Source organism: Pseudonaja textilis, chromosome 12, assembly GCF_049901715.1.
Source record: "Pseudonaja textilis isolate UNSWEBS1 chromosome 12, rPseTex1.2, whole genome shotgun sequence".
NCBI classification, from domain to species: domain Eukaryota; kingdom Metazoa; phylum Chordata; class Lepidosauria; order Squamata; family Elapidae; genus Pseudonaja; species Pseudonaja textilis.
In genome coordinates, this window is record NC_142001.1 from 6,594,952 (window position 1) to 6,617,300 (window position 22,349).

The 22,349-nt window shown below is 38.3% G+C and overlaps 1 protein-coding gene across 2 annotated transcripts; it reads left to right on the forward strand.

Annotated features, from left to right (window-relative positions):
* Positions 1–274: 274 nt before the first annotated feature.
* Positions 275–22,109, forward strand: LOC113437872 (phosphatidylinositol-binding clathrin assembly protein-like). Of its 2 annotated transcripts, XM_087940917.1 has the most exons (14): positions 275–386; positions 855–896; positions 5,447–5,532; positions 6,793–6,916; positions 7,818–7,954; positions 9,877–9,980; positions 11,593–11,739; positions 12,159–12,269; positions 13,959–14,075; positions 14,175–14,205; positions 16,086–16,206; positions 16,637–16,693; positions 18,473–18,580; positions 19,478–22,109. In XM_087940917.1, exons 1-14 carry the CDS (start codon positions 294–296, stop codon positions 19,490–19,492), a joined length of 1,293 nt encoding a protein of 430 aa, XP_087797043.1. In that variant the 5' UTR covers positions 275–293; the 3' UTR covers positions 19,493–22,109. The 2 variants fall into 2 exon arrangements, with proteins under 2 accessions (XP_087797043.1, XP_087797044.1); XM_087940918.1 differs by lacking the exon at positions 11,593–11,739 and having other exon boundaries at positions 278–386.
* Positions 22,110–22,349: the final 240 nt, after the last annotated feature.

The window sequence follows — 22,349 nt, forward strand, 5'->3', positions numbered from 1 at the left end:
AAAGCTTTGTAATAAAATTAATTTGTGGTCTGACAGAGATAAAAGCCTTTTCTAACCTTTTCATTTCCAGGCGTTTTTTATTTGTCCTCAATAGTATAATGTGAGAGCTTATAACAATAGTTTTTTTACCATAGTAAAAAAAATGGCAGATTCTTATGTGTTAATCAAGCTCTTGGTTAGGATGTATTCTATTTTCTCAACCTATTAAACCCCTAATAAAATATGTATGTTTGGAGCCCTTTTATTTACAATATCTTTTCTTTGAATTTTATACTTTAGAAAAATATTTTGATATGAAGAAGAACCAGTGCAAAGAAGGTCTGGATATTTACAAAAAGTTTTTAGCCAGAATGACCAAACTATCAGAATTCCTCAAAGTGGCAGAGGTAAATAAATCCAGTCACATCAGCAATATTTCATTTAGCTTTTCTGTACTGGTACAGTAATAAGTGCATGATTGTAGTTCTTGCCTCATAATTTCCTGCAAATGTAGGTTTTATGTGGTTGTTGAATGTAAATGTCAGTTAAACCATTTCCATTTTAAAGGGATATCTTGATCGTCTGATTTCTATTAATTGTAATTAAGAGATGTCTGTGCTGAGGTACTTATTGAAGTTGTTTTTCCAAGTGGTGTCAAAAATTCTCACAAGCGATTTTTGCTCTTTCCGGTATTTGAAATACACTTAATATTAAAATTTATGGTGGAAGTGGCATTTAGAATTGTACCAGTTCAGAAAGCAGTCCGTGTCCTCCCTGGTCCCTTAGCTTTATGTAGACATTCAGGTCCACAGTTCTTTCTTTTCATTGCCACTGCATGTAGTAATGTACATTTTTTCCCTTTTTTGTGAACCCAGCAAGTTGGAATTGATCAGGGTGACATTCCAGATCTTACTCAGGTCAGTGTACATTTCATATTAATTTAATCCCAATCCTTTGTGCATTTGTGCTTTAACAGTGAGTGCTCCATTCTGTACATTCTGAGAATTCATTTTCTTCCATATATATTATATATGGAAATAAGTGTCATTTTTTTCTGTAATCTGTGTGTGTTTCATCAGTAACAAGCTGTTTTAAGTATTTTCATGAGCTCTCTGTAGATATTGTTACTAAACATTACAACCAGACTGTTTTGCTGAAATCCATACAATGCCAGAGAGAAGAACTCCTTTATTAAAATACAACCATCTTCTCCAATTTCATCAGCTTGAGGACAGTGCCTTAACAAAGAGAGGGTTGTAGTTCAGTGGTTAAGCCATACAATGGAGTTGCAGAGATTCATAGCTTCAGTTATCTCTTTGAAGAAGTGCTCATGGGAAATGGTTCTATGTGAAATTCTTGATAACTGATGTTGAATGAACTATATAACGTTAGTCTATATCATTGATGGCTAACCTTTTTGGGCTCCTGTGCCAAAAATTGCGAGCACGCCAGCATGCCCGTACTCACATGCCAGCACCCAGAATGCAATGCACACACCCCTTCCCCATGCCCCCTGCGCATGCCTGCGTAATCCCCACCCCCTTACCTGCACTGCGCCTCACAGCTGATTTTTCGGCCTCCCAGAGGCTTGGAAAAAGCCTCTGCAATGCTTCTCAGGCCGAATTATAGGCCTGTTTTGTCACTTCCGGTATTACAGGAAGTGACGAAATGGGCCTATAATTCATCCTGAGAATCATCCCAAGCCTCTGAGAGGCCGAAAAAGGCCTCAAACCAATCGGAAAAATAATCAGCTGTGAAGCGCGGACATGCGCAGTGAGGTAAGTTTGCCTGCGGCTCGTGTGCCAGCACAAATGGCTTTGCATGCCACTTATGGCACGTGTGCCATAGGTTCACCATCACGGGTCTATATGTTACGATGTCTTCCAAGTAAAGGATAGATTTAAGATTTCCTAATGTTCATTCTGGGTTGTTATTGATATTAATACATAGGGCTGAAGAAACTTCTTGGATGAGAAGTGAAACCTTTTCAAGGAATATCCCAAGAAAGTCCAGTTGCCTTTTGAAAGCATCTTTGGGATGGTTCTACTATTAATGTTCCAGTATTGGGACCTGTTTTAGTTTGGCTGAGAGAGAACATGCTTAAAATGAACCTCGACAAGGCATAGTGGCTATGGGAGAATGGGTGTTCAAATGTCAGAGATTCTCCATCTTTGGTTCTGAATAGGGTATCACTTTCCAGCCAAGACAGGTGCACAATTTGGGAGTCCTCATGGACTCAAAATTCCTGTTCAATGAGCACATGGTAGTTAAAGCCAGAAGAGCTGTTGCACCAATTCATCTGGTGTAGCAATTGTGCCCTTTTGGGACTGCAAGTCCCTTGTCACAGTCACTCGTCTTCTGCTCTGGTCTCATGTGGCTACCCTTGAAGACCACTCAGAAGCTACAAATAGTCCACAATGGAGCAGCACCAGCCATTGCAGAAGCACCTTGGTATGCCCATGCAGTACACCTGCTATGAAAGCTGCAGTAGTTATCATTGAGCTTCTGAGTGTAGTTCAAAGTGCTGATTATCACCTATAACATCATTTGTGGCGTAGGGGGATCTGGCTATCTCAGGCAACCTCCCTTCCACCAGTTCTGTCAACTCCAAAGTGTCTGAGAAAGTGAATTTGTTTCATGTCTCATCTGTTAAGTAACCTTATCTGATGTATGAAGCCCCAACTTCTCTGCTACAGTGTCAACTGCTGGAATAATATCCACCAGACAGTGGGACTGTCCTGACCCTGCAAGACTTTAAACAAGAGTTTCAAGTTGCCACGGTTGGGAAACCCTGTTTTAAATAATCTCTGAAAAGCACAACCCCCCTCCTCAATTTTAGCATAGGTAGGATGTACCTATCCGGTATACAGGGTTTGTTGCATTTGAGCATGTCTGTCCTCTCCATTATACTTAGGTTTATTTTTGGTTTTGGTTTTGGTTTTAGGTGTTGTATCTGTTTTTATAAATCTGTACAATGCCCAGAGTCAGTGTTGAGTTGGGTAGACTTATAAATCTAAGTAACTAAAAGTATAATAACAACTTTATCTTTTCTTGGAGAAAATATTAAGATTCAGTGCCCCAATTATCCTGTTTTCAAGATAGTATTAAGTGGACGAGACAGGATCTTAACTTTACATTTTGGAGGGCATTTTCTTTCATTGTACTAATACAGGGCTAAACAGATGAGCCGACCGTATAAGAGACAGCATTAGATGCTTCTGTGAAAGATTGTACAGAATTAGCACAAAAGAGTGATTCTATAGACTGGGGATTTCCAAACTTAGCGCCTTTAAGACTTGTGGACTTCAACTCTCATGCTGGCTAGGGAATTCTAGGAGTTGAAGTCCACATGTTTTAAAGTTGCCTAGTTTGGAGACCCCTGCTATAAACAGTGTAAGAAATTCCTCCTAGCCAGGTTGTAACTTTGATCATTCAGATGCAGTAGTTACACAGTTCCATCAGATGCTTCCATAGATTCCTATCATGTGAGTCCATCTGTCACTATGCTGACAAAGCGCTTTAGTTTTTTTCTGCCTCTTTGCCTGTGCCACCCACCCCATCTTACCCCTCTTCCTTCCTATTTGCACAGTTGCTATTTAGCTCTTTTTTTATAACTTTGCTGTCCAGTTTATCCAAGAATCATTTGGCCTGCATTATCTGCAGATCGCCATGTCAGCAATTTGGTCCTTTTTATCTGTGTTAAACACTGGGAGAGGGAAGTCGTGTCTCTAGATGGTTCCTTTCTGAAAATGTTTGCTAGCACAATATTCAGGGAAAACTGAGACTTTTTAAAAACTACAATACTCATCTCCCCAGCTACCATCAGTTTGTGATGTGTGGAGTTTAACATGATAGAGAAAGGAAACAGATGTAGTTAACAGCTTAATAGAGCCCTGTTTTGAATTATGGGGGATTATGCAAAATGTGCTAAGGAAAATAAAAATATTCGCTTTGGGCACACTTCATTGGATAAATGCCTTTAGATTGCTTTGAAATATATAGAAATAAGGTAAATACAAAATAGAATAGATTCTTTATCCAATACTCTGTGTTTGAAACTCACACAGCCTCAAGATTTAGATTTACATTCATTCTCCCATAGCATCCTGTTCTGCATTTACAATTTGTAATTGATCTTTCGCCTATCTCTTAATTCTTAAATTGTTGCCTGATAGGTGTAACTGGGATTTCTTTCAGGCCAGACCATTTTTCAAAGAGGAAAAACATTTGCAGGAAGTGACACTAAATTACTGAAAAATAACATATTCTATTCCAGGTGTTCTAATAAAAGAAGCAGACCGTAGGATCAAATAGTGTGAACACTCAACCCAGACTAGCATCCCCTGAAAAGAGGACGTAACCATAATACTTACTTTGACCAGGGACCCCCATTAAAATCAGTTCTTTCTATAACTGTATAGCAAGGGAAGTTCAGCAACAGAAAAGATTGTATCGATGATACAAGTGGCCTTTGACCACAGTGGAGCCCAAAACTTCTGTTGTTAAGTGAAACGTATGTTAAGTGAGTTTTGCCTCATTTTACAACCTTTTCTGGCCACAGTTGTTAATTGAATCACTGCAATTGTTAAGTTAGTAACCCAGTTGTTAAGTGAACCTGTTTTCCTCATTGACTTTGCTTGTCAGAAGATCATAAAAAGTGACCACATGACCTTGGGACACAGCAACAGTTATAAATATGAATCTGTTGCCTGGCATCTGAATTTTGATCATGTGACCATGGGGCAAAGGTGGTAATTGTGAAAATTGTCGTGTCACTTTTTTCAGTACCATTGTAACATTGGACAGTTGCTAAATGAACTGTTATAAGTCAAGGACTACGTGTATTGTATTTGGGAACTCTAGTTTTCTCCACCCAAAGCCTGGACACCCTCTTGCCTGGACCAGCATTTCTCAACTGTGGCAACTTGGCTGGGGAATTCTGGGAGTTAAATTCCACCCATTTTCATATTGCCAAGGTTGAGAAAAGTTGATCTAGAAGGCAACATAAAAGTATCAAGACTTCCCTAGACTGAGAAGAATAGTCTAGAAGAATCTTATAGACGATTCTGAGTTTAACCCCTTGCTGATCTGGCTAAAAGTGGTGTGGGAAAACCCCTGGTATCTTGGAAAACTGCTGCCATTCATAATAAATATTTTTTTGCTAGATGATCTATAGCCTGACCTACGGTCTATTATAGCTTCTGTGTTCTTAGTAATTATTTGCATCCTGTTATAGAGAAGACCATGTTTGGATTATTTTCTCTCTCTCATGTGTAAGCAAGGGGAACAGCTAAAACTTGGGAGTATATACTGTAAATGGAGGTTCTCATCCCATTAGTCTATTCTTTATAAGCATCTTGCTGTGATGTCTTAGTGTAGAATTTAACTCTCTACTATTGAGAACAGAAAGTGCAAGTTAAAAACAATGAATTTTAGAATCCAATATATATGAGATTTTTAACTTTAGGCTCCCAGCAGTCTGCTTGAAGCCCTGGAGCAGCATCTGGCTTCTTTGGAAGGAAAGAAGACCAAGGAAGTTTCAGCTGCCAGCAGGTAATTGCCCAAAGCTTGCAATTGGTTGCTACTTGTCATCTTGGATCATTGGCCAGTAGCACTTGCCTATCTCTTCTCTGGACCTGTGTTTTCTTACTTCGACCAAATCTCTGAAGTTTCCTTCGTTGTGAGGACAGCTGGCAGATTAATTCTAGTCCTGCCTGTCCTTCAGGGAATAGATTACACTAATACAATGGGTTAAAATAAAAGTTTTGATAACCAAGTGCTGGCAATTAAAATGCACAGAAACTTACTGAACAGTTTGTAGAGATTCTCAGTCATCCAGGTCATGGTTGCCCCAAAGTGCTTTTTCAGCTGCCTGCAAGGAGTATAAATCCTTCCATTCCCCACCATCCTGTCAGAGCTGAAGAAGCTTCCTGGATGAGAAGCGAAATGTCTTTAAAAGAAAAAACAAGGAAGTCCAATTGCCTTCTGAAAAAGCACCTTTGGGACTATTGTACAATTCTTACCATAATCGCAAAATTGTGATGCTATTGCTTGATATTAAAGGAGGGAAAGGAGCGCGAGGATGTCCATTTCTTCAGAATTCCCACTTGTATGAAGACAGTCCTCAACTTATGACTACAGTTGGGCCGATCGCTAAGTAAGGGGTTACCAGTAATTGAATCAGCCTCACTTTGGTAACCTTTTTTTGCCACGGTTGTTAAGCAAATCATTGCTGTTGTTAAGTGAATTGCATACTCATTAAGCCAATCCAGCTTCCTACATTGACTGCGCCTGTCAGAAGTTGCAAATGGAGGGTATGGAGATCCTGGGATGCGGCAACTGTTGTAAATAAATACATGCCAGTTGTCAAGGATCGTAATTTTGATCATGTGACGAGTATGGTGCAGTGGTTTTAAGTGTGAGGATTGGTCATAAGTCACTTTTTTCAGTGCCATTGTAATTTCAGTCCCTAGAGGAATCGTTGTAAGTCAAAAATTACCTGTATCTTTAATATTTCCATTTCAGATTATTTATTCATGTAACTCAGGTAGTCATCCCACCTTGGAGATCTCTGCCCATATTTGCAGATACTCTTAAAACACCTTTATTTCATTAGTTAAGTATGTGAAGGATTGCAGTCTGAATGCCTACCTACTCCTTCTTTTTCTCATTGATTTGAGAAGGTTTAATTGTATAACAAGAGGTTCGTTCTCTTCTTGCCCCAAGAAAATAGACTGGTTCTTCTCTAGGCTGTTTGTTTAGGCTCAGAGCTGCTAAATGCCTTTGTGTCTGTGTGTTTTCTCTAAAATTCAGAGCAAGTACTCTCTCCAGTGCCGTTTCCACCCTGGCTAACACAGGAATGTCCTTCAGTAAAATGGATGAAAGAGAGAAACAGCAGGCTCTGGAGGAAGAGCAAGCTAGACTGCAGGCTCTGAAGGTATTAAGTCCTGAATTGGTAGACATAATATAGCCAATAGCATTTAGACTTATATTATGCTGCCCCATAACGCTTTGCAGCACTTTCTGGGTGGTTTAAAATGTGAGCATATTCCTCCAAGAATCTGGGTCCATATTTTACTGGCCTCAGAAGGCTGGAAGGCTGAGTCAACCTTGAGCCCCATCTGGATCAAACTCCAGGCTGTGAGCAGAGTTAGCCTCCAATATTGCACTTTAACCTTTGTGCCACCAGAGCTAAAGTATCTCTGACATGTAGAAGCTGCTTTTGTTGCTGTTGCCACTTATTAAATTCACATGCTACCCATATCTGAGCGCAATAGCAAACTCTCCTACATCCCTAAGAAAAGCTTCCTTAATTTTAGCCCGTTAGATCAAGCTTCGCTGAGAAAAGGACTCCTTTCTTGCTTTTGCCATTTTGTCCGAATGGAAGCCCCTCCCCCCAAAAGTAAATTAACATTTAGGAGAGTTGCTGCAGTCATTTATCACGTACTATCATCTTAATCTCAGTTTGTCATACAATATGCCTTAACACAGCTTCAATTCACAAGTCAAGCAAAGGCTAAACACACATTTGGGTTCCATTGAGTTCAATGAGGGTAAAGTCACATAAATGCTTGACTCTTTTTTCCATTGCAAAAAGAGTTTGGCTGGGTCATCAGCTTGTAAAAATCATATAAATCATGTAAAAATTCCATTGCTTTCTGTGGAAAAAGTTGAGCAATCTGTTTTTGTATTTTGCCAGATAGTCCTGTCACATGACAGGAATATGGGTTAATTTCCGCAAGATAATGAAGTTTCACTTCTGGTGCACTCAACCTTTTTTGTGTAAGAAAGCTAATGCAGCATCTATTGTCATCTCTTTTTTTTTTCCTTTTTTGTAGGAACAACGATTGAGGGAGATTTCTGTCGTTTCCAATTCTACTTCTACTTCTGCTTCTCCAAGCACTTTATCAGGAAAGAGCGTGAACACCAATCCTGCCGTTGACCTCTTTGCAGCCCCCGCCCCAACTACCAATAGGTAGGCCTGGGCTTATATTTCAGTCACGGAAAAACTACCAAAAAATCAATAGGAGGGTGAACATTCATGATCTGCTTGTTTATTTTGTTTTGCATTGGAAAATTTACCCAACCTGGTCTGGGGATTTCTGGGGGCTGAGATGGGGAGGAGTCAGTCAGGGAACACGTGGTTGCAGTCAGGACAGGCCATGAAGGATATGGTGAGAGGCTGAGAGCCAGGATCCCTCCTTCCAGCTCTCAGTCTTCATCTCCAGGGCACCAAAATGTCAAATCTCTGGAACCCTGGGGTTTCCAGTGTGGCTGTGAAGTATTAGACCTCCGTTAATGAGTGAAATTGACTTCATTCTTGATCAGTTGTGAGTGAGGGGAGACTTGGCTTGCATCACTCAAACCTGTGTGTGGGAGAACAGGGATGTTCTCCATTGTGGGTTTTGGGTTCTGCATCAGATGCAGTCACAGGTGGCAGCATCTGCTGGCATCCGTGAGATTCTGCTGGCATCTGGATGGGCTTCTCCTTTAGATAAAGAGCTGTGAGACCCTGTTTATGTGGCTGGGCCTGAAGGACCCGTTGCTTGTGTTCTGCTCCCTCTGTCGCTCAGCGACACTCCACTTCATCCCCTCTCAGGGGTGGAATTGTGGCTGGTGCTGTTTCAATCTGCTTTCCTTCTGCACGGAGGTCTGACGCTATGCAGGAGTTAATGACGCCATGACAGTCATGGATCTGATTCATCTTACAGTTGCACATTAGATTTCTCCCTCTCTCCTCTTTCGGATATCTTGGACAAGATACAACATGACCTGAAAATGTGGGCGGGGCGGAGAGGACTGACCTTCACTCCTGTCATGGACAGATTTCTGTGAAGATTTACGAGCGAACCCCTCTCTGCAGTATTAAATCTACCTATCCCAAGTGCCTAAAGGATCTCAGAGGATTTTCAGAAGGTGCTTGGGGAGTTTCCCCGAGGACCTGACGGGCAGTTCAAGCAAGACGTTGGCTCCAGACTTCCTTCAGTTTTTCAGGACACTTTGAATAAAAGCGGGGGAGCTTTTTGTTGCCAGCTTCGCTAAGAAAAAGAGAGACAGATAAAGTTATTCTTTTTTTAATAAAACAATTTATTAGTTTTAACAGTTAAAAACAGCCAACAATACATATACAAATAAATGAAAGAAAAAAAAGAAGAGAAAGAAAAGAAAAGATTAAAAAGAAAGGAAAAAGAAAGAAAAAGAACGAAGGAAAATTAAAAACATTCTTATTTTACAGTTTGCAAGATCTTTTTTTTTATAGCCTTTGATTTATGTCATGTATACACCTATTCTATAGATATATCACTATCTCATTATTGTCAGTTAAAACTTTTCTCTTATGCCTTATGATATATAATTTATCTATGATTAATCCAATTATACCAACAATTCCAACTATCATAATATTGTGAAGTATCTTTGTTTTTTAGTGCCAGAGTCAGTTTGTCCATTTCTGCGCATTTTGAAATTTTATCAATGATCATTTCATCTGATGGAATTTGATGTTATTTCCAGTATTGTGCAAAGGCTAATCTAGCCACAGTTAATATATGTATTGTTATATATTTAGCTTTTTTGGAAGAGCAGATTGAGTATAAACCAGAGTCCTTCCTACTAGGGATCTTTGACAGATAAAGTTATTCTTGATACTCAAAATGAATCAACAATGGTGTTGAAATGGAATAGATTCTTCCTCAGATTTAAATCTTGTATTGCAGTAAATAAAGTCTCTTGAACTATTCAGTAAACAAATATCCTGTTGTGGAGCTTAAGATGCTTGTTAGGTTTCTCATTCAGCTTCCACTGTTCTGGAAGATTGAAGTTTCAACTTGAGCTCCGTCAGATGCACAGATAATAAATAACTATTTTTCTTGAAACTTTTCTTCTTGAAACTTTCAGCATGCCCAACCTTTCTACCGATCTCTTCGATCTTCAACCTGCATTTGTTCCTACGGTACAAAGTACTCCAGCTATAGCAACGTCAGCAAGCAGTGCCTGGGGAGGTAGGTGGCTTTTGTGGCTAAAGAGAACAGTGATGTTACTCGGAATTCTTTCCTCTGTCAATTTACCTTGAACACCTGAGCACACAACGAAGCCTCTGTTGCCATGCAAATCAGGTATCTCTTCCGCTAGCAGCTGCAGCGCAGAAGTAATAGCTAATGATCTGGAAGAGAGCTGCTTCTGCTGCACAGACTATGTATCAAATTAACTTTGCCGTCTTTCTTGCTTGAACTTTTTACGCACAGTGGCTATTTTGTGATATTGTTACTTCCTTCTGGGTGGTTTGATTTCAACATGAACTTGAGTGAATTGAAGAGACTTAAGTATGTTCTTCAGAATTTGAATGTAATTGGATCTAATTGAGAAAAGGGGTTTTAGTCAAAGATTTCTGTTGATATTTCATTTTAATTAAATAGGGCTAAAAAGAGTTCATGTATCTATTACTACGTACTGCACATTGCCATTTCTCAGTTGCCTATGCAAATTCAAGTGGTATTCTGCCAGAAAAGTTGAATTTCAGATTACCAGTCTGAATTGGTTAAAGTGTAAAGTGCAGATAAATTTTTCAACCCCCTCCTTTCTCTCCTTGGCATCACACATTTTGTGGCAACTTTTGGACTACTTTTACACAACAGACTAAGCCATAATATAATTGCTTGACTTAGTGCAATGTATGAACCTAGCCATTGTGATACGTAAACCATGTTTTCCGGCTTAGAATAACATGTGAATGAACCCCTGGTGTCCCAGATTTTCAAGAGGCTGGTGGTTAAGATGTACTTATAATTAAGTGCCGTACAGGGACACTTTCTTACTTTTTTCCTGCTACGCTCCTTTTTTAAAAAAATTCAGCCCATAATTAAATCAGCTGAGGCAGCAGCAGCACATTTGACTCCGATGTTTCACCCTGATTCTCTAGATACATAAAAGTTATAGTCCCAATAAAGATCCGATAGTTTCTCTACTGCATAATTGTCCAGCTTGTGCGTTCACTTTTATATGTGGATAAGACAGGATCTTCCCAATCTTCCATCGCTTAAAGCCGAGCAAGAGAATTACAACAATCATTTTCAACCTTGGCCCCATAATAAAATGATCTAACCCTTTGTGGAAAGTGGCTGTTCAGAGTCACCTTGTAAGAGAGATGAGTGGCATAAAAATGCAATAAATAAAAATGAAATAAATACTTTAGGATGAAGTTGATGGCTCCCAAATCAACTAACTACTGCATGTTAAAAGCCTAAATGATAAATCATTTAAGAATTCTGTTGTCCATCTCTGGAGAACAACAGCAAGAAAACCGATATGAGTTGCAAACCAAATTTAAGTTGGTTGAGATCAGATCTTTCTTTTTTTAAAACAAACACATTACAACTTGGCTTTTCAGTATTATCCTTTCCTAATCTGGTAGCTTCTAGATGTATTAGTTTGCAACTCCAAGAAAAATCAACTAGCATGTTGGAACGAACACATCTGGAAGGCATCCACTTGGGGAAAAATATCTCCCTTCTGTGAACTCTGCAGATTGTGACTATGCTTTCTCTCCTGAATACTACTTTGTCTTCTGGTTTTTCTTCTTTCTCTTTCTTGTTATCTAATGCTGTCACCTGAAAGGACATTTCTCATCCACAAATGGTTGTGTTGGGTCTCCACCCCATCTGGATGTCTTTGATATGAAACCGGTTGAAGAAGCTGTAAAAAGTACAACTCCTTTTGTGAGCTCCACCTTTGGCTCCAAACAAACAGTGGAACTATTTAGTGGTAAAAAAAATTCTCTAATTCTTTCCTACCAATAGAAATTGTAATTCTCGTTCTTATATATGTACGTCAGTTGAAATTCAGTCTCTGAATATATTGCCATTTCTTTTTAATTCAATGAATAATTATGGTGATTTTCATTTGGACTACAAGTGGCATAATTCTATGAAAAGTGCATGTTTTCTATTTGGCATAGTTTTAGAATCATAGTAAAATACATTGGGGTTTCCTTTCATTTTCTTCTCCATTCTTCATGCCCTTGCTTCAATTCATCCTTTGCAATCTGTCTGTCTGCTGAGATGAGTGCAATAGTCAAGCTCCTTCACTTTCTCCTCTGGTTTTGGGGTCCCTGTAATAGTTTTTGTTGTTCCTTTAGGCTTCAAGACTGTTTAATTCTGTTAAATCTGACAATGTTTTGCTAGGCTACCCTCTTCATTCTGCATCACAGAAAACAACCTCTTCAACAATCAATGTGGACTTTGATGCTGTGTTTGGTGGAAAATCAACTATAAATGATTTTGGAACTACAGCAGGTAAAGCTCTTATTTTTCTCATGCCTTTTTTTAAAGCTTGGCTTAGCTTTTAGCTTTATACTTCTCTAAATAAGGTAATTTATCAAAAACCCTGCTGGAAAAGTCATGTGCTCATCAGCAAGAGAGGAACCTGGTATCCATCCACCACTTATTGCTTAAGAGGAGAGGTGTATAATACCTAAACAATTTCTCCCTTGACTAATAATATCTCAAACTTGCATCTTGATAGGGCCTTTTGTAAAAATGAAAACGCTACTTAACAGCTTACAGGACTGTTTTGGAATTTAAAAGCTGTGCTATTATACTCCTGTCATGGCTTGTTAAGCTGAGTTGTGAATGAATCCTGTTTGCTTTCACATGGCCGTTTCATGTTGGAGGGAAAAAGTCAAGTCACTATTAGCCTTTTAAATCATGGTGTCATACCCTGCCTTTGTAAACCATAAACTAGCTTCAGACTTAACATAAAATAGCATTTAACTTTATTTTTGTGACTTGTGCCCTTATTTGTGAAAAGAAAATATTGAATGTTCCACCATGGAAGAATGAGACACATCATATTGAAACACTGGAAAGAGTGCAGAGAACAGCAGCAAGGATGGTTAGGGACCAGAGGCTAAAACTTAGGAAGAACGGTTGCAGAAATTGGGTATGGCTAGTCTAGTGAAAAGATGTGATGACCCAAAGGGGCGTGGCACAAAAGCAACAAAGTCACAAAAGTAGGTAAAGTCCCTTTAATTCCTTCAACTTGGCCCCCAATGTCCAGTTATCATTGGCTGGAGAAAAAATTTTCCCAAGAACAGCTTTTAAAGGGAAGAAATTCAGTCCAAACCCAAAGTACCCAAAAATTATAAATAAAAACCAACACAAACCACGCTGCAGCAATTAATGGGACAGGGCAGGATAAGGAATTGCAGATAACAAAACACACACAGTTGGGAGGACACTGGAACCCAGATAAGACTTGACAAACAAAGATAAATTCATGCTTTGCTTCCAGCAAGGTGCTGTGTGCAAACACTCTTTTTAAATCCTGTTTTCCCAGCTGTAGCTAATGAAGGGAATCAGGGCCCTTTTCTCCCGTGTAAGCCCCGTAACTCATGTTTCTCCCTTCTCCGTTCTTCCCCTGGGATGAAGAAGGGGTGGCCCCTTCCTTTGAATGCCCAACCGGACAGTGCCCTTCCCCAGTTTCTCCCACAGCCACCGGAGCCACACTCCTACTCCTTATCAGCTGCTCGACCTTCCCCCTCGGAATCAGATTCCAACAGGGGCGTGACAAAAGAAGGACTAGGGCGGAGACATGATAGCAGTGTTCCAATATTGGAGGGGCTACCAAAAAGATGAGGGGGGTCAACATATTTCAGAAGTACCAGAAGGCAGGACAAGAAGCAATGGGTAGAAACTAACCAAGGAGAGCAGCAACCTGGAACTAAGGAGCAATTTTCTAACAGTGAGAACCGCCAGTGGAAGCCTTTGCATTCAGAGGTTGTGGCTGCCATGTTGCTGGAGGCCTTTAAGAAGAGACTTGACAGCCACTTGTTTGAAATAGGTCTTTTGCTCGAGCAGGGGTTTGGACTGGAAGACCTCCAGGGTCCATTATAATTCTGTTCTATGTAACTTATAATTTTAGGAAGCCAAAATAAAATTGCCTGTGCATGACTTAGTTCTTAATGAACTACCCTTAATTTTCAGATGATGTATTACAACCAACAGTAGCTGCACAAAATCAGAGAGGAAATGTAATTGGGCAACAAAGTGGGAGGATTTTGGCCAATGACCTTGACTCGTCACTTGCTAATCTAGTAGGAAGTAAGTACAAAGCTTTTTTTAAAATGTAATTCCATATTTTTATATATAAAGGAATCCTCATTTCTTGAAATTAAATTATTTTGATGGATTTTCTTGCAGATCTTGGATTTGGAGGGACACCACCCAAAAAGTGAGAACACATACATATTTTTATCTTAAAATAATTGCTTGTATATTGATAAACAGTTCCTAAAATTGAAGTTGATATTTTTAATCCGGCTTTCCACAATCTGATCACTGCAGCAGAATAATTATAGGAAGTCAGCAGTTTAAGAAGATTGCTACATTATGTTGAAACAGATATTGCAACATTTCATGTTAGTAAACAGTAGTTTGTTTGGTTTTGTTTATCCAAAATAATGCATAAGTGAGGTTATGCATAAGTGAATATACTCAAACATTTATAGCAACCAGTTAAAAGCATATAATCATCTGCTTGCTAGCAAGTTTCTGTTCTAGTTGCTCAAACAGATCTCATAATCCGAAAATTATCCACTTGAATTATCCGAAAATTATCCACTTGAATAGCATTGTTTGAACAGTGAAAATGAAAAGTTTGTGAATTTGGGGGGTATTCAACCAATCCCTTTTAACCTTGAGGAAAAACAAATACATGCAAGCATTAACGCAGTAAAGGCCTCAATATACTTTTCCATTCAGCAAACTTCAAACGCAGCAGAAAAATATCTGTCCATGCATGGCATATTTCTGATCATGTGCAAACTTCCATTTTATGCATGCATAAGGTATACAAAGTTCGTTAAATATGCACACTAAATGGATGTTTTCCTTTAGCAATCTCCCCCCTCTAGTCTGTTAAACGAAGGGTTTGTTGTATATACATTATATATTATGCTGTATGTACAGGTATTCAGAATGTGGTGGTGTTTTTATAAAATAACAGTTTGTACTTAAATAACAAACTACATGTAATGATTCATAACCATAATGGGAGAAGAAACGCACCTCCTTAAACATGTAATGCATCTTCTGAGGCCTGTTCCACATAGAACTTGGCCATCAAAAAGTACCTGCCTACTGAGGAGTTCCTGCTTTTGTGAAAACTATAGCCATGCCCATCTCCAAAATATCCAGGTGGTTGAGCTGATTGTGAACAACAACTGGATCTCTGAAATTCATAATAAATGTTTGGCTCCCTATTTTGCCTGGCTTGCAGAAGTAAGCAGTTTGGAGGATCCAGTTAGTCTTCTTTAAAACAGGGGCATGTGATGTGATGAGAACGGCTATGAAAAGAAGCCTAGGCATTAATACGGGGTTGGACAAGTTTTGAATGACCTTTGTGTTTTTTTCCTCTTGGTCCAGAGCCACAATTTGATACACAGTGGTAGGTTAGGTTCTGGGATAAGTTAAATGATACAAAAATGCCCTCCATCCAGCTCCTTTCCAAGCAAAATGTGTATTAAAACAAAATGACACCACTTTTTAATACCTATTTTTAGAAAATCTAAAGTTAGGTGTAGTGGTGCTTCTAAGGTGCTAACTTAGAAACCAGGAGAATGAATTCTAGTCCAATCAATTCATTAAATCTTTTTTACAATCATAGGCCAACTTAAGAAGGATAGAATACAAACAATTTTAAAAGCTACAAAAATATAAAATACACAAACATTTTAAAAAGCTGAAACATTATTATAAAGAACATTGTTTGTATTTCAACTCTTCTTATGCTAGTCTATATCTGTAATAAAAATTTGACTGATTGAGTTCTAGTCCCGCCTTTGACATGAATGCTTGCTGGATGACTTTGGACCAGTCCTGTTCTTTCAACCCAACCCACCTCGCAGGGCTTTGATTGTGGAGGAAGAAAAGGTATTAGGTATGTTTGGCACCTTGAGTTATAAAGGTGGAATAAAAATCAAATCAAGGAATCTGAGGAATGCTAGCATTTGTTCAGAGGTTTTTGTGACTTCTAATTGCAATGATGAGAATATGGGGGAAGCCCTGATAGGTTGCTGAATAAAACTGCTTTGTTTGTACATTTCCCTTTAGATCTGATATGCAGTGGAGTCAGCCTACAGAGAAGAAACTTACTGGGGGTAACAACTGGCAAGCAAAAACGAGCACCTCAACTACGTGGAACACCGTTCCTGTACCACCTGCTCCACAGATGGTACGTGCTTACATCTTTATTTTTACAAAATTGTAATTTTTAAATTTAAATTAGCATTTATTTATTTTAATTTTTACTTTTAAAATGTAAAGTTTGAGTATAGCAGCTAAGATACTTTCAGAAGAAAAGTCTATGTATTTGCAGTATGCTTAATGTCGGTCAGAATTCAAAGAGCTGATTGGTTTTAGCAAAACTACCACTTTTGTTCTACAATAAAATACTTTCAACCCTTTTTTTATATTTTCAACTTGCAGAACTGTATAAATGAATGAACCTTGGATTTTTCCTTATTTCTGTGCTATGATCCAGGTTTTTTTTTTTTCTTCAACCAGACTTATAAGTATGTCTTAATTAAATAGCTTGTTTGGAGTTTTCAAAAAAGGCAATAGTCGAATGTTACATCCAGATTCTTTTTATTCTTCCATCAAAGGTACCTGCTCCAGTAACCTACCCAGTAAACACACCTCAAGTGCCTGTGTATGGAATGGTAAGTTATTCAGGGTTGATAGGTTTATCTTTATATGGTAGAGATACCCCCTCCAGCCACCCCCAGTTTTAATATCTGTGATTTTTCTAAGGTTATGTAGAGAAGGAATGACAGTACAATGCAGGGGCAAAGTTAAAAAAGGAATCAGCCTAGAATCTCTATGTAGCCTCAAACGGACTAAGTCCAAACCCCTTTAAATTCCTTTAACTTTTACTAGTGCCGCCAAAATAGTGTTAAACATTAGTTGAGTAGATCCCTGTGCATGAGTAATAAATCAGTTTAATTGGAACTTCACTTATGGTCCTTTTGCACCTGGCAGCTTAACATGTTCTGCATTGGGTAGCATCTGCTTACTCAGGACATTTATGCAAGATTCATAATCTTTGTATTAAACACATGGCATATTTGGACAATAAAACTGCAGAATGGAAAACTAACATACTCTCTGTGCTAGGATTTTTTTACAAGATGATGTTAGAGCTGTGGAAATTTCATTCATAAACATTCAGAAGACATGCTTTGGGTCTTGCATAGTTCCTAAATAAGAAACAAATACTAAATAGTTCCTGACTATTCCATAATGATCCAAACAAAGCTAACGCATCAATGTGCCAGAAAAGTTTGAGTGTATAAATATTTGGACGGGATTGAATATTCTTGAGCCATGTTGATTACTCAATCTTGACTGAATCCCAGGTATATAGAATTATTTATTTATTCGTTTGGAAAGCCATTTCAACAAGAGATTCTGGGCAGCAAACAATGTTAAAAAATAAAAAAAAATCCCATCACAAATACAAAGATGCTAGCTTTGATATCCAGGAGATCAGATCCTTCAAATATTTGGGGGCCTTGTCAGATGGGTTGGGGTCATCCTAATACCTGGAGGAGAAATGGTCTGTAGGGCATGTGCTAAGGCAGAAAAGGCATACCTCCTGGGCATTGTCAACCAGCATTCCTTAACCAACTCAAAGCATGCCAGACTCTGGAAACAATTGGAAAAGGATGATCCCTCAAGTAACCCAAGCTATGAAGGGTTTTAAAATGACAGCCAGTATCTTGAATTGCACCCAGAAGCATACTGGCAACCAGTGCAGCTCTCGGCTTATTGATGGTTCACGTGTTGAATAACCAACACCATTTTTTACCTGTGCGGCTCCATCCTGCAATAGTTGAAGCTTCCGTATGCTGTTCCAAGGGCATGATGAGATACAATCAACACAGCCAAATAGTACAGGGTACAGCAGTAAGATTCAGCCAGGACTTATAGGTGGTCATCATTACTATGTTGGGAATATGAGTATTCCCCCACTCTAATTTTTCAAATAAAGTTACTAAAATACAATTTGATTTTACTTGGTTAGACTAAAAAAGAAAACCAACATGACAGTTGCTAGAGTTTGGCCTCACTGTCCTTGAACAACTAGTAATAAAGAGCTGCTATTTTTTTCTTGTGCAGTGGTAGCCTGCTAAAGTTGTTTCGTGAATGCAGATGTAGCAGCTGTTCCAGGAGTTGTCCAAAGACGGTCCTTCTTTGGGAAATCCTCACAGTGTTTCCTGAATGGAGGATTATACTGTACAGCAGAGACCTCCAAACTTGGCAACTTTAAGATTCCCAGAATTCCCCAGACAACATGACCCCTGGCTGGGGAAGATGTGGAGATCCCCGCTGTACATCATTGTTTGGCTCACATTTATGACTGCAGAAAAATGAATTACATTGTGATTTTTCAAGCTCGGAGGGCAACAAACAACTTCATTCATTCTTTCTATCTTCAGGTACCTACGCAGATTGGAACTGCCCCTATTATGACACCTCAGCCCATGATTTATACCCAGACCGGTCTAAGGCCAAACAATCCTTTTGCACCTATCTCTGGAACACAGGTTTGTGGTGGTATTTTTTTTCCCCTAAAGGAGAATGTGAATGTTAAAAGGTTTTGCTACTGGCATTTTGCCACAACCTCTTCAGTGGTTTGTTGTTGGGTCCTTAGCTCATTCAAGATTTTTGGAAAGATTTTAAATAAGAGTTGGTTAGCACTTCACGGTGAGATTATGAGTAGGTTTCTAAAAGCATTACATAGAAGAGGAAAAAGAAACAATAGAATCCTAAGATCCCAGGAGAACCCAGGCAGAGAGAGAGAAAGAGAAAACAATAACAAATTAAAAATCTGCCTTTCACAAGTTGAGACATCGAACAAACGATGGTGAGAAATCAGATTCTGTCTTGTTTGCAGATTGTGGAGAGTTGGATGAGGAGCTGAAGAAAACGAGTGGAGATGGTAGAAATGAACAAAATACTTCTAATGGCTTTGAGGCAAAAAATAGAAAGGGAAACACATAATCAGTTATAAGAGCAGAATTGTAACAGAATGTAAAAAACAGAAAGTGGCAGTGGATTGTGATAGAACTTGAAGTTGGCCTTCAGAATTGTTTTTCAGGATTTGGTAAGTGAATGTCTAGTTTGGCAAATAAGATTAATTGCTTTTTGAAAAACACCTTTGTCAGGTGAATACTTCCTTCATCTCTACCTCCCTTTGGTTAGGAGAGGTTTTCAGAACAAACCAAACAGACTTATGAAAGTGATATTTAAATTTTAAAAAATTGCTATGTCCTTTTTCATCAGTGAGTCTCATTATCTGATGGTGCTAAAAACTATTGCAAGGGCAAAATACTGTTTTGCAACTCTGATTTAACACAATTTTCTGATTTTTCTGAAACTCCCATATAAGTTGAGTATAATTTGTTAATAGCTTTAATTTGGCTTTATTTCTTCTGTTACAGATTCAATTTATGTAGATCTGCCAAAACAACGAGACTCTTTGACAACCAAATTGGTACAGAGAAGATGAAACTTTTAGACTGCAGCCTTTGCCAGAGCTCATACTTGCTCCGCGTATACTATAAAATTACTTTTAATTGCTGTGCTTTAGAGATTCTTTTTATAACAGTCTCTATGGTCTAAAATCATGTGTGGGTTTGGATGGGGTTAAGACTGTTTTCCACGAGAAGTTTTAAGTATTTTGAAACTAAAGGTCATCCAGGTTCAAAAACTTTTTGTTGCTTTTAAAGACAAGCCTACTTAGGAATCCTTGGAAGGATTTGTTTTTTTTAATTTTGAGCCTGTAATAAGCAAGTGGACAGCCTCAAACTTCTATTTATTTTCTCCTTGAAACTTGGTGGCTGATGTAATCATGGGCACTATAGAGCAAAGTTGAGCAATAAACATTTTAGATCCCCTGAAGGACGACCCCAAACAGTCAATACTCAGACAGGAGTAAATCCTGCATTATGAGAAAAGCTGGTTATCTCGGGAAACCAACTGTTTTTCCTCATATTAGGCTGGCTTCTTCTGATTCATAGATTTTATACTGTGAACTTTCAAATGCTGTGAATCAACTTTAATTAAACGGGCCATTAGCATTCATTGAATTGGCCATTAATGGAAAACAAATTAATTGGCATTCAAACAGAGGGATTGTTTGGCCCATCTGTAGGGTTACACTTGGGCCCAGGGGTGCTGGAACAGCGTATTACTGAGCAGTGTGTGGGGCTCTGGTGTGAAGGGCAACAGCTGCAATACTTTATACGAGTAGCATTGTTTCTGACTCTGGTGAGAGTTGACTTCTATCCTGGCTAAACAAAAAACCAGTAAATGGTCAGCCAGAAGTTGTAAACCTGAGAGGTTGCTTGTCCTGAGAGGGGCATCACATATAATTCATTGTGTTTCATCATGTTCTGTGGTGCACTTTAAGAACTGGAAAGGTGGATTTCTGAACGGTCCATCCATGGCATAGCCTAGTTTTTGTCAACAAGGGAGACAAGGAAAAGATGCCCATAAGGTAACGTTTTTTAGAAGAAAGAATTGTAAATAATGTGTAAACCTTTAAGGGACAGAATTTCTCCAGAATAGCAGGAAATTTTTTGTTGTTGTTTATCTTTGTAACATTCAAAATATGAATATTTACTGCTTAAAAGATATACAGCTCCAAATTTCTTTGGTATTGAAAAGCTCAAATTATTGTTCCTAAAATATGTGAGATGTTACTGCAGTTTAGGAGATCGTATGTAATGTGATGATACAGCTTGATGGTCCGTAATTTTCAACTCTCCTCCAAAACTGGCGGTGGTTGTGATGATGATAACAATAACAATAATGATAGATTAAACAGTACCATGAGAATTGACCCAGCTGGTTCAGCATGTATTTTTCAGGGGGAATTGCAAAAAAAAAAAAAAAAGGATTTAAAATCCCTTTTTAAAATCAAAGAAGAGTTTTAATGAATAGAAGAGTAGCCTCCTTTATCACTGCCAGGCTTCTGGTGTTAGGCCCTTTACCCCAGCAATAGCAGGACAGAGGATAACAGATAATGCTAGTGTGGTTCTTCTTTCATAGAATTTCCCCCAACTTGGCCACATATTCTTAAGATAAGGCAATTGATCTTGCTCTTTCAAGCATTTGCCAAAATTATGGGTTTTGTTCCCAGGAAAAAGGGATTTAACAGCAACTACAAAGAAAAAAAAAACATTTTTGCAGATCAGAATGTCAAATTCAGAAAACCATTTTTTTCTCTATATGTGTCTTTTGTGTTTGTTAATATTGTGCCAAGAATGTAAAAAAAAAAAAAAAAAAGCCTGCTTCAAAAAGGATATACTTGTTTTGTCAAGCTAAACATGATTTTTTAAGGGAAAGAATCATTTTTACATATGTGTTTGCAATTTGTAATCACTAACTTTGTATGGATTAAATGTGCAAGTGGAAAAAAAACGTTTTAGACCAAATCTTCGACATGTACTGACAAAGACGTAAACTGGATGCATGTAATTAAATGTGGAAAGTGAATTTTCAAGGGCTTTTGACTTTACTGTATTCTCCAGATTTGCCCCAAACCAGTATTTATTTTGACCCTGTATAAGCTGGAGCAATTTATTTGTGGGATTTGTTTGAACTGATATTTTCATGCATTAATTTAACTAATCCTCATATAAGATTGTATAAACTCACCTTCCCATTGATTTTCACTCTTTCAATCCAGTTTAGACCAGTACATGTGTTTTAAATAATATAGGTTTTATAATTAGAAATATTTTATCACAGACATTGTGATCATGTGAACCATAATATAAGCAGCAAGCTTTTTAACTCCCAGAGATTATTGTCTAATCATGGAATTTTAATGATGTTTAATTTATTACATTTACTGGCTGCAATTTTACAGCAAGGAACATCTTGCAATATCCATCTCATCACAGAGAGAGAGAAAGAGAAACAACTCTCCAGATGAAAGTATGTTATGTTATTGCTTGATATAATATGTGTACTTACTAATTTTATTGTAATTATAGTAACTCAAAATAATAACCACAATGTTCCCATTGCAACATATTGATGTATAAAATTTCTGATATTTACAAATTCTTCCTTCTATTTCATGTCCAGCACAGTTCATAAAAATAGACTTTAATTTCTCTGTAGCTTAAGGTACTTGCAGCTCAGCATGTTCTGAACATGCACAACCTCCTGTGCCTGCAAAGCCTTTAACCAGTTCACACACAACCAATAACAACCTCTTTCTCAGATTGTATTCTCCTTACACCTCTCCACAGTGATTTTCTAAATAAACATGGTGTCCAGTTGACCCTGTGAATAACACCG